The 12026-nt window shown below is 30.0% G+C and overlaps 1 protein-coding gene across 1 annotated transcript in view; it reads right to left on the bottom strand.

The window, feature by feature from the left end:
* Positions 1-2049: 2049 nt before the first annotated feature.
* The window catches only part of LOC115881031 (protein bicaudal C), a 29248-nt gene continuing 19271 nt past the window's right edge, over positions 2050-12026 (bottom strand). The window contains exons 10-13 of the mRNA XM_030898387.1: positions 6626-6882; positions 6419-6564; positions 2743-2918; positions 2050-2271 (exon numbers count right to left, since the gene is read on the bottom strand). Coding sequence (XP_030754247.1) covers positions 2159-2271; positions 2743-2918; positions 6419-6564; positions 6626-6882 — 692 coding nt within the window. The 3' untranslated portion in view covers positions 2050-2158. The remainder of the gene's footprint in view (positions 2272-2742; positions 2919-6418; positions 6565-6625; positions 6883-12026) is intronic.

Raw genomic sequence — 12026 nt, 5'->3', positions numbered from 1 at the left:
CTGCTTTAATAAAACTCACCTTTATTTTTTTCCTAGAATCCGAAAAACAATTAATATATGTAACTTTGTTTGGGGACACCCTGTATAATTCTATATATTTTTAAAAATTACACTAAATTAACCTACATCAACTGACAAAATTTCATTTCAATACAAACTATCGTTCTACTTGGAGCTTCCGGGTCGTATGAAAGGCTCCACCCTGTATAATAATTGGGAAAATAAAAATACCATATCTTTAAATAATTATATTTTTTTATATTTAAATAGAAGTTTAAACAACAATAATTAATATAACAATGAAGTGAATGAATATTAACAATAATAATAATTAAACTTAATATAATAAATAAATAATAATATAATTTCGAGATCAACTAATACAAAAAAAAGAATAATTTAATACAAAAGTTTCAATTCCATAAAAAAATCATATCGTATTTAGGTCCTAAATTTTTAATAATCTTGTCACAAATGAAAAACATCTTAAATCAAAACTTTTGCTTACATTAATAGGAAAAATTATTATGAGTATATAATACTAAAAATAAATAATCCGTTTCATCTTACATATGGTAAAATTTTTTTCTGTTTATTATTTCTTATTATTATTGTATAAATTTAACATTTAAAATATCACAACCGTATTTTATTGTCAAAATATACACACAGTATACATATAAGAGACAAAAATGTTACGTAAATTGTACATATATAAGTATATAAACAAAAAATAGGAATAAATACATCACAAAAATTAAAAAAAATAGTCTCCTGATTTATTTCTAGAATATAATTTGCAGTGTAAAGAAAATAACAATGGTTTTTCATGTTTTTTCTTTAGAATTTTCTAGAAACAATTTCAGAACACTGAAAAACACAAGTCAAAACAATGAAACATCTAAGGTGCTTGTTTAAACTATACATGATAAAAAAAACGGTGTCACAGTACCCTTTGAAATAACAATCGATAATATTTTGGGTCGGGTCGAGCTCTATATATAAAAATAAACACTTTTATCTATTTAGATATTCATTTTTGACAAGTTTTTGCATCAGTTCTTAATAAGTAACACAATAGCGATTAGCCCAACGGAAATTATCATCGAATATCATGTCGAAGGTCACTATAACACCGTTTCTTTTTGTTATAGCAATATTATTTAAATATTTCATCTTACCCGGAGGTTCTACAAGTAACTATTCTGTTTTATATTATATTATTATATTACCGATATATTTTTGTTAAAATAACGAATTGTCATGTTCTACAGTACGTTGTTTATAACAAAACTAATTATTATTACATTTGTGATGTTTTTCCTGGTTAACAAAAAATAGTTATTACCTTTTTAAAACTAAATTTTAATAAAAAAATTAAAGAAATAAAATTGCTGGTGTTATATAAAGACTTATTTTGTATTTTTATTTACTTGAAGAAAATGAATTTCAGTTTGGAATAAATTGGTTAAAAATAAAGAAAAACTGAATAATTTCCGGCACTTTCAATAATGAATTTTCCTGGAAAATGCCAATAATTTTACCGGGCAAGATAAAACATTTAAAGAAATAGATTTTAATGTACTTTAAATAAAATTCGCAATAAGCACAAAAAATAACACTTAAATTTAACTTATTCCTAAAGTAATTTTAAAAAATATTATATCAAAAATTAATAAAGTAAACAAAAAAAGTATTTTGTAATACTTCAGAATAAATAAATCATTTTTATGGTTAAGTTTTTTTCGTTAGGAATCAAGTAGGTCTATAGAAAAATAGTAATATTTTCAATATCAATAGTATGTGGTTTTAAGTCATTTTATGGTTAATTTCATCATTTTTTATGGTTAGCATTCAGTAATTTTGATTATAATCTATATAATACACTGATGTAGGTATTTTTTTGGAAAAAGTTTATATAGAACACTTAATTTTAATATCTTATTTCTAAATTATTTTTAAAAAATATATTTAATTATCAACAAGAAATATATACAAACAAACAAAAAATACTTATAAGTATATCTGTTTTTAATTATTTGAGAATGTTTTTAACAAAGAAAAAAATATTCTCTTTTTGAGGAGAAATGTTATATTAACGATATTTTTTGTACTTTTTGGTATCTTTTTATATGATTAAAGTTGATGTATTTTTATTCTACCAATTGGTACTGTTTCTGGGACTACCGTTGGTACCGTTTGAACTAGATGACGAGCCTTTTCTTTCGGCTCCTGGTGCTGCAGAAAATGGTACATTTCGTTTATTCATTTCTGAAAAATGACAGAAAAAATACAAAAAATACATTTATTTTTGTTAACAAAATAATAATTTAACAGAAGTCCCAGCGTAAATTTAAAAGTAATTTAATAACAAATCAGTATACAGAGTGTAAAAAAAAATTTGGGTGATTCTACAGATAATGATCATATGAGGATTTTTTTTAAGATTTTCAGCTAAAGATGCACTGCAAACTACATACACAAAGTTATAATCATGATTATGAGGTTTTTTGCTCGATTTTTTTTTTGAAAATTTGGAATTTTTTTAAAAAAATTTTGGAATTTTTTTTAATTCTACGAACCCCACAAATATGCCGGTATTCAAAGCACATGAGAACACTACTGAGAGCCTAAGGTTTCATCCTTGTGAAAATAAGTTATGTCTGATCGCTCTGGGATCTTACTCTATAATATGATGCCAGAACCAATACATACAATCTATGGTAAGATGCAAATTATTACCTGATATTGCCAGCAATATCCTCCTCCTCGCCCCGAAGGCGGTGATGCCAATGTCGACCAAGTCCTTGTCGGTCAGCGTCGAAAAAATCGTCGAATCTATTTCGTGCTGCTTGAAGACGGGCACGTAGTGGTCCAGTTTGAGGGCGGTCAGTATCGAGGACATGTCCTGCCAGTTACTGCAAAATGGGCAAAACAAAAATATTATTATATCCTTGCCTGTTTTTCAGTAGGCAATAGTATATTGTTTTATTAGGGGTAAAATGATACTTTTTGCGTCGAGGTACTGTACGTTTGACCACGACATACAGCCGAGGCACAAAAAGTCATTTTACTCCGAATAGAATCAGTGTTCATTATTAATTTTGTCGCACCCAGTACAACTCTTTAGGCCAAATTTTAACTTGGATTAACGTGCAATTGTTATTTTAATTAATATATACAGTGGTGGCCAAAAGTATGGAAACTTTTTTAATTTGTCATTTATATGCTGAGAAATTAAAATATGAAATAAAACGACTTACATAATCGTGACCTACAAATAATTTCCTACAAAACCTAATACATTTAAACAAAAAATTACAGCTATCAAAAAATATATAAAAAATTATGAATATTTTCTTGGTCAAAAGTATGGAAACTTAAGAAGAATGTTTATTAAAATTCAAGATAATATAAAAATTACTAATATTTAGTGGAATATCCCTTTGAATTAATTATTTCTCTACATCTTCGTGGCATCGAATCGATCAATCTCGTACAATCTTTACTGGAAATGGCCGCCCATTCAGTTTTTAGCACTTCCCATAATTCATTTTTATTTGAAATAGAATGGCTTCGAATTTTCCTATCCAAATGGTCCCATAAATTTTCTATGGCGTTAAGATCCGGAGACTGTGAGGGCCAATCCATTAGTGGAACATTATGTTCATTTAACCAATTTTGAACAAACTGAGATTTGTGCTTGGGATCATTGTCTTGCTGGAACAACCATCTGAGTGGCATTTCTTCATCAGCATGAGGCAGCATATTATTATCCAATATGTCTTTGTACAAAAAACGGTCCATTATCCAACCTGAGCGAGAGGACCAACACCTGAGCGAGAAAAACACCCCCACACCATTATACTCCCACCCCCATGTTTTACTGTGAGCATCTGGTACTTATGGCTGTACCGTGTACCTTTTGGTCTTCGGATATAACGTCTCCCGTCACCACCAAACAGTTGAAACTTGCTTTCGTCGCTAAACAGTACATTCCATTTCTGATAAGACCAGGTGAGATGATCTTGAGCAAATTTAAAGCGGGCCATCCTATTTTTCTTTGATATTAGTGGTTTCTTCACCGCGACTCTTCCAAAAAGTCCCATGTCATCCAACCTTCTTCTCACCATGCGTGCAGACACCGATATTCCCCTTTCACCCATTTCTCGAGAAATGTCTGTGGATGTTTTTCTTGGATCTCCCATTGATATTCTCTTCATTACTTTCATTGTCCTGTTGCACAACTTTCTTGGTCTTCCTGACTTAAAAGCTGTTGAAACGTTCCCTGTTTTATTAAATTTACGAATTATTTTCGAAACGGTGCTTCTTAAAATGTTTAAATTTTTACTTATTTGAATTTGTTTATAACCGCTCTTGTATAATTCAACTATTTTATTTTTTAAATCCGTAGAGAAATATTTAGACTTGGGCATGATGTTTATATTTATCTGAAGCAAATCGGACCGTTTATCAGCTTAAACTAAATAATTTTAATGTATTTATTTATGGTTTCCATACTTTTGGCCACAAGAAATCTATTGTTCTTCTACAAAAACTGCTAAACAGATTTTTTCGCTGTGTAATTTTTGGAATAGTTTTACTTGCTGATAAGCTGTTCATTTATATTCCTGAGAGTTTAAGCATAGCAATATTTTCTGTGATATTTTAAAAAGTAAAAAGTTTCCATACTTTTGGCCACCACTGTATACAGGGTGAACTACTTTGAGATTTCACGGCGTACTAGAAAGTGGCAATCGTGAACGTCAAAATTATGATTTTCAAATTTGTCAACTAAAATGGTTGAAGACCTGGGTTGTCCGCGAGGAAACGTGTTATTTAAAAAGCGTAAATTTAATGAAACCGTTATCATTTCATACATCCAGCATCTTTAGCAATCTAAGTATGAAAGTTTTCACAATATAGAAACCACTTTTATCAAATATACTCATGCTGGCGTCTTCAGTGGGCAACACCAGGCTTGACTGCACCCATTTTTTGTCACATCAAATTTCCCTTTATTTAGTATATAAGCTCAAAATTTTTAGAATTTAGACAAAATCAGTCCAAGAAGATACCTCTGTGGCTGATTCATCTCTTCAATAAAGTAATTTTGCCACTTGCCACTGTAAGAAAATCTACAAAATAAAATAATTATTTTTTGTAAACACCGCTGCGTTAATTCAACGTGGACCAACTTGTTTTACAATACAAGTGGCAAACTACCCAAAGGAATTATCTATGTTGTTTAAGATATTTTATGAAAAGTACTAACGTGTACCCGCGACTTCGTTCGCGTCGAATTAATCATTTGTAATGTTGATGATAAAGCAAAGCAAGAATTTCCATTAACATACAAACTGGATAAAATTTTCTCACATTTATGTCAGCATGAGAAAAAACAATATGGCGATATTATTATATAACTTGGTAATATTTGAGGGGTATTTCATCTTGTTGGAATTTGACTTTCGAAAAATCCGTTTGCCAAAAATAAGCTTTTTACGTCAAGCAGTTTAAGCAGAATCGTGGTTAATCAATTTCCCAACTTTTCGGAACACCCTGTATAATTTTTTTTTAAATTTCAAAATATGTAAAAAAATAAATTATGCTTGTCCAAGCGTTTTCCCGAAAGACTAACCGTTTTTTAAATAACAAATATTGTAATATTTGAGGGGCGTTTTCACCCTCTTGGAATTTGAGATTCGAGAAAACCCTCCTTATCGAACCTCTACACCCCACAGTCAATCCGTTTGCCAAAAATCAGCTTTAAACGTCAAGCAGTTTAAGCAGAATCGTGATTACTCAATGGTCATAGTTTATGAAACACCTTGTATAAATTTTTAAAAAATCTTAAAATATGTAAAACAACAAAATAAAATACACGTGTTTAAGAGTTTTTCCGAAAAACTCACCAGTTTTTAAATAAAAAATATTCTAATATTTGAGGGGTGGTTTCACCCCCTTAGAATTTGAGTTTCAAAAAATCCTTTCTTGTCGAACCTCTACACCCTAAAGTCAATCCGTTTTCCCAAAAATCAGCTTTTTACGTCAAGCGCTTTAAGCAGGATCGTGATTAATCAATGACCAGATTTTTCGAAACACCCTGTATACATTTTTAAAAAATGTTAAAATATGTAAAAAAAACAAAATAAAATATACGCGTTTAAGCGTTTTTTAAATAAAAAATATTGTAATATTTGAGAGGTGGTTTCACCCTCTTGGAACTGGAATTTCGGAAAATCCCTTCTTATCGAACCTCTACACCCTAGAATCAACCTGTATGCCAAAATTGAGCTTGAGTGGTTTGAGCAGGATCGTGATTAATCAGTGAGTCACTTAAGAATTTTATATATTAGTATAGATGTTTTTATCAAAAGGTATTTTATGTCAATATTTCTAAATGTGAACTACTTACCCATTATAATTAACCCTGTTCCATACGTGAGTTGGAGTATGATCCAAAAGGTTGCTAGTGTTCAACATAGCAGAACTGGAAGTTGACGGCATGTTCATCATGTCACTATTTTGACGCGGTGTGTTGGGCTTCCAAATTTCATCTTCCTATGTTGAAATTTTAAAAAGTATAAATTTAAAAAAATGTTGTACCATATTTACAGCTTACCCTGTATCTAAACTTATCAACCAGGAACCCTCCCGGGCTGGTCTGGCTTATACCGTACCCCGACCAGGAATTGTTGGGTACTCGCATACTTCCAGGGTTGGGTAAAGCCTGCATTGCTCTTAAGCCAGCCAATCGCTTGTTTTCGTACTCATAGGGTGTCAAATCTCCGGGTGACAGTGACATTTTCTTGTCCAGAGTTGGTCCATGGTACTCTCCCGGATTGTTCATTTCAGATAATGCTGTGGCAAATTCTGAAACTTTTACAAAAACAGGTAAATCAATATCTGTACCCCAGAAGCGACAATTATATTACAACAAATTAACAACTTATTTGAACTTAAATGAAATGTTAAACAATTTTTTAAATAAATTATACCAAAGTTTTTTGGAGTGAGATTAATAATATTGCCGAAAAATGTAAACGCGTAAAGTGGAGCGTAATTAAGGCGTTGTTGGGTGCAATAACATTCAATAACTCAACTTTCCCGGATATTCAACTCTCCCGAAACAACATTTTATAGCTTTATAGTTTCTCACACCGATTTGCTCAAAAGCAAAAATGGATTCAAGCAGTTCGACGAAACAAGTGAGTAAACAAAGTGCTCGTTACATAGTCAAAAAATTAAATAGACATACAGTGGTGGCCAAAAGTATGGAAACTTTTTTAATTTGTCATTTATGCTGAGAAATTAAAATATGAAATAAAACGACTTATATAATCGTGACCTACAAATAATTTCCTACAAAACCTTATACATTTAAATAAAAAATTACAGCTATCAAAAAATATATAAAAAATTATGTATATTTTCTTGGTCAAAAGTATGGAAACTTAAGAAGAATGTTTATTAAAATTCAAGATAATATAAAAATTACTAATATTTAGTGGAATATCCCTTTGAATTAATTACTTCTCTACATCTTCGTGGCATCGAATCGATCAATCTCGTACAATCTTTACTGGAAATGGCCGCCCATTCAGTTTTTAGCCTACTTCCCATAATTCATTTTTATTTGAAATAGAATGGCTTCGAATTTTGCTATCCAAATGGTCCCATAAATTTTCTATGGGGTTAAGATCCGGAGACTGTGAGGGCCAATCCATTAGTGGAACATTATGTTCATTTAACCAATTTTGAACAAACCGAGATTTGTGCTTGGGATCATTGTCTTGCTGGAACAACCATCTGAGTGGCATTTCTTCATCAGAATGAGGCAGCATATTATTCTCCAATATGTCTTTGTACAAAAAACGATCCATTATCCCATCAATTTTAACAAGAGGACCAACACCTGAGCGAGAAAAACACCCCCATACCATTATACTCCCACCCCCATGTTTTACTGTAGGCATCTGGTACTTATGGCTGCACCGTGTACCTTTTGGTCTTCGGACATAACGTCTCCCGTTACTACCAAACAGTTGAAACTTGCTTTCGTCGCTAAACAGTACAATATTCCATTTCTGATAAGACCAGGTGAGATGATCTTGAGCAAATTTAAAGCGGGCCATCCTATTTTTCTTTGATATTAGTGGTTTCTTCACCGCAACTCTTCCAAAAAGTCCCATGCCATTCTTCTCACCGTGCGTGCAGACACCGATATTCCCCTTTCACCCATTTCTCGAGAAATGTCTGTGGATGTTTTTCTTGGATCTCCCATTGATATTCTCTTCATTACTTTCATTGTCCTGTTGCACAACTTTCTTGGTATTCCTGACTTAAAAGCTGTTGAAACGTTACCTGTTTTATTAAATTTACGAATTATTTTCGAAACGGTGCCTTTTAAAATGTTTAAATTTTTTCTTATTTGAATTTGTTTATAACCGCTCTTGTATAATTCAACTATTTTATTTTTTAAATCCGTACAGAAATATTTAGACTTGGGCATGATGTTTATATTTATCTGAAGCAAATCGTACCGTTTATCAGCTTAAACTAAATAATTTTAATGTATTTATTTATGGTTTCCATACTTTTGGCTACAAGAAATCTATTGTTCTCCTACAAAAACTGCTAAACAGATTTTTTCGCTGTGTAATTTTTGGAATAGTTTTACTTGCTGATAAGCTGTTCATTTATATTCCTGAGAGTTTAAGCATAGCAATATTTTCTGTGATATTTTAAAAAGTAAAAAGTTTCCATACTTTTGGCCACCACTGTATACTATGAGAGGATAAAATATAATTTGTAATATTAATGGTATACTTTTTTTAATCAACTAGTGATTAAATGCTTTATAAACTAATTGAATTATCTTCTAAAATTAAATTATGTACCTATAAAAATTTTTGTTATAGCCGAAATAGCTCCAATTATGCCCCACTAGCAAAACTGGTAATTAAAATTATGCTCGTTACCGTAGCTGAATTCATCTAATAAGTTTTTTAACTGAAATAATAAATTATAATAAAACTTAGACCTTCTGAGGATATCAAAATATTTATTTTTTTATTTTTATTTTGAAAATTTTCACAAATTATACTTCCTAACACTTCTAGAATAATTATACAGGGTGTTTCAAAACAAATGCGAAAAACTTTAGGGGGTGATTCCTTGTTCAAAATAAAGGGTAGTTTGCTTGATAAACGTTGGGTCAAAAGTGAACCATTAGGGAAATATCGCGCTACAAAGATGGCGGAAAAATAATGTTTTTATTTTTTATCTTGAAAACGAAAAGAGATAGACTAATGAAATTTTATGGAAGCATTACTGTTATGAAAACACCCTTTCTGGTAATTTTTTTACTTTTTTAAAATAAGTGGAAGGGGTTGAAATAAACTACCCCTATCTTTCTTGTTAACGAAATTTAAAGAAAAATCTTATCAAACACATGCAAATGCTTTAATTTGGATAGTTTAGTTTGTTTAGAAACTTTTTTACCTCTTGTGTTTTTTTGATAAAACTCACCGATTGGAAATTAAAATATAAAATATTAAGCATTACATGTCAGGACAAAAAACATTTTTAGATTAAGAATCTAGTGATAACGATAATAATAATCATCTAGATAATAACGTATTGCAGTAGAGTAATGTCAAATAAAATAATATTAGGAACATCCTAAAAAGTAACAGCGGCCGACTAGATTTTTTCCTAAAAAAATTACAGCAGCCCACTAGATTCTTTATCAGAAAATTTTTTTTGTCCTGACATGTAATGCTTTACATTTTATTTTTTAATTTCAAATCGGTGAGTTTTATCAAAAAAATACCAGAGATAAAAAAGTTTCTAAACAAACTAAACTATCCAAATTAATTTTTTTGCATGTGATTGATAAGATGTTTCTTTAAATTTTGTTAACAAGAATGATAGGGGTAGTTTATTTCAACCCCTTCCGCTCATTTTAAAAAAGTAAAAAAATTACCAGAAAGTGTGTTTTCATAACAGTAATGCTTCCATAAAATTTTATTAGTCTATCTCTTTTCGTTTTCAAGATAAAAAATAAAAACATTATTTTTCCGCCATCTTTGTACCGCAATATCTCCCTAATGGTTGACTTTTGACCCAACGTTTATGAAGCAAACTACCCTTTATTTTGAACAAGGAATCACCCCCTGAAGTTTTTCGCATTTGTTTTGAAACACCCTGTATAATAATCATTTCGTATACTCGTTATTTAAACCCGTGTATTTGTATATAGTAGTTGTTTACGATATTTTCCGATGGTGGCAGCACCGGCGGAAAATGTACCAAGCTTATATTAAAAAAAAACATTTACAGGACTTTACTTATATTAAGCTCAACTTATATTAAGTCCCTATTTATGTCAAAATGAATAAAAGCTAAACCATTGTAAGTCCAAATAAACGTATATTACTGATATAATAAGAAAACACTTAACAGAAAATTGTAAAACAGGTATGTACGTTGCAATTTGGAACCAATGTACTATTTTTATTAAGTTTAAATTGACTACCCTATCTATAATAGCAAAACTGTCAAAATCAAGTTTAGCCACTGTGAACCCGTGAACATAACATACCAAACTAACCCAAAGATGTTTGAGCTAAACTACATCTACGTGACTTAAGTTCTTTTAGCCGAAAAGGGCTGACATCGGACTTATAAGGGTATAGCCGGATTTACAGGGTTGTTCACCACATACGACACGGAGTACTGTAGCTAAACGATTAGATTTTTACAAATTGTAAGTTTTGGGTTCGTTGAAGGACTATTAGAGCTACAATTTAAAAATATTTTTACAAGATACAGAGTGTCCCAAATAAATAAAAAATATCAAAGTTGTATTTTTTTAAATGGAACACCCTGTATATTATTGCATTTTTAGTTTCTACGCTTAAAATAAAGGTAAATTTGATAAGGTTTATTACACTTTAACCTTACCGTTTTTGAAATGTTTTCAATTTTGCGAAATTGCAGTATAAATTTTAAGGCTTTTCATTTCTCCGAGGATATCAAAGTTTTTAATACTAAATATTTACTGAAGTTTATTTATTGATTCAGTTATTGTGTTGCAATAATAAAAATTATACTACCTTATACAGAGTGTCTAAATTTTTTTTAAAATAATTACTAGCTTTAAACGGCAATAACTTATTTAATTTAAATAGACACCCTGTATATTTATGAGAATCAAATGCACAATTTAATTGTCTATCAAATTGTATTATACCATTTCTTACCTATACCTTCAAGTTTTCGTAGAAAATGCATTTTTTATAATTTAGACCTCATTTATCAATATACCCATGGAATATTGACATTTTAGATTATTTTATAACAACAAATGTACAAAATGTACAGACTACTAATATTATCGTTTTACTAAAACGATAATATTACTAACCCATTGTATGCTAAAAAGAAAACTATTTAAATCTGTATAAAAAGTATACCATTAATTAAATATACCACCAGTATTTCCGCCCAAATACTAATTAACTACATACTTAATTGTGTTCGTTAATAAATTATTCTAAATAAATGTGGATTTGAATCAGAAATCAATATAATAATAAGTTATGAAAATGAACGTCTCTGTTGTTATAAATAAGCATTTGTCAACAAATTAAATATAATTTTGAAGGTGTTACTTTTTACCACACTGTCTAATACACATACATAATTCAGTTTTTTAGTATTTGGAGCAATTATTATTAATCAACGCAAACAGTCAATTAATGTAGTTTGAATACTGAAATCATATTAATTGGTCCTCTTTAACAAATATTTAAACAGTTTTTTTTAATTTGTTAATGAAATAAACGAACTATATCGACAATATTAGTATCTGTACTCTTTAAAAATTCTTTAAAAATCTTTAAAAATAATCTAAAATGTCAGTATTCCATGGGTATATTGATAAATGAGTTCTAAATTACAAGAAAATGCATTTTCTACGGAAACTTGAAGGGATAGGTAAAAAATGGTATAATGCA

The sequence above is a fragment of the Sitophilus oryzae genome, unplaced genomic scaffold (assembly GCF_002938485.1).
Source record: "Sitophilus oryzae breed Bouriz unplaced genomic scaffold, Soryzae_2.0 scaffold_1693_pilon_pilon, whole genome shotgun sequence".
NCBI lineage: Eukaryota > Metazoa > Arthropoda > Insecta > Coleoptera > Curculionidae > Sitophilus > Sitophilus oryzae.
Note: the sequence above shows the minus strand (reverse complement) of the source record. Positions and strands in the feature narration are given on the sequence as shown.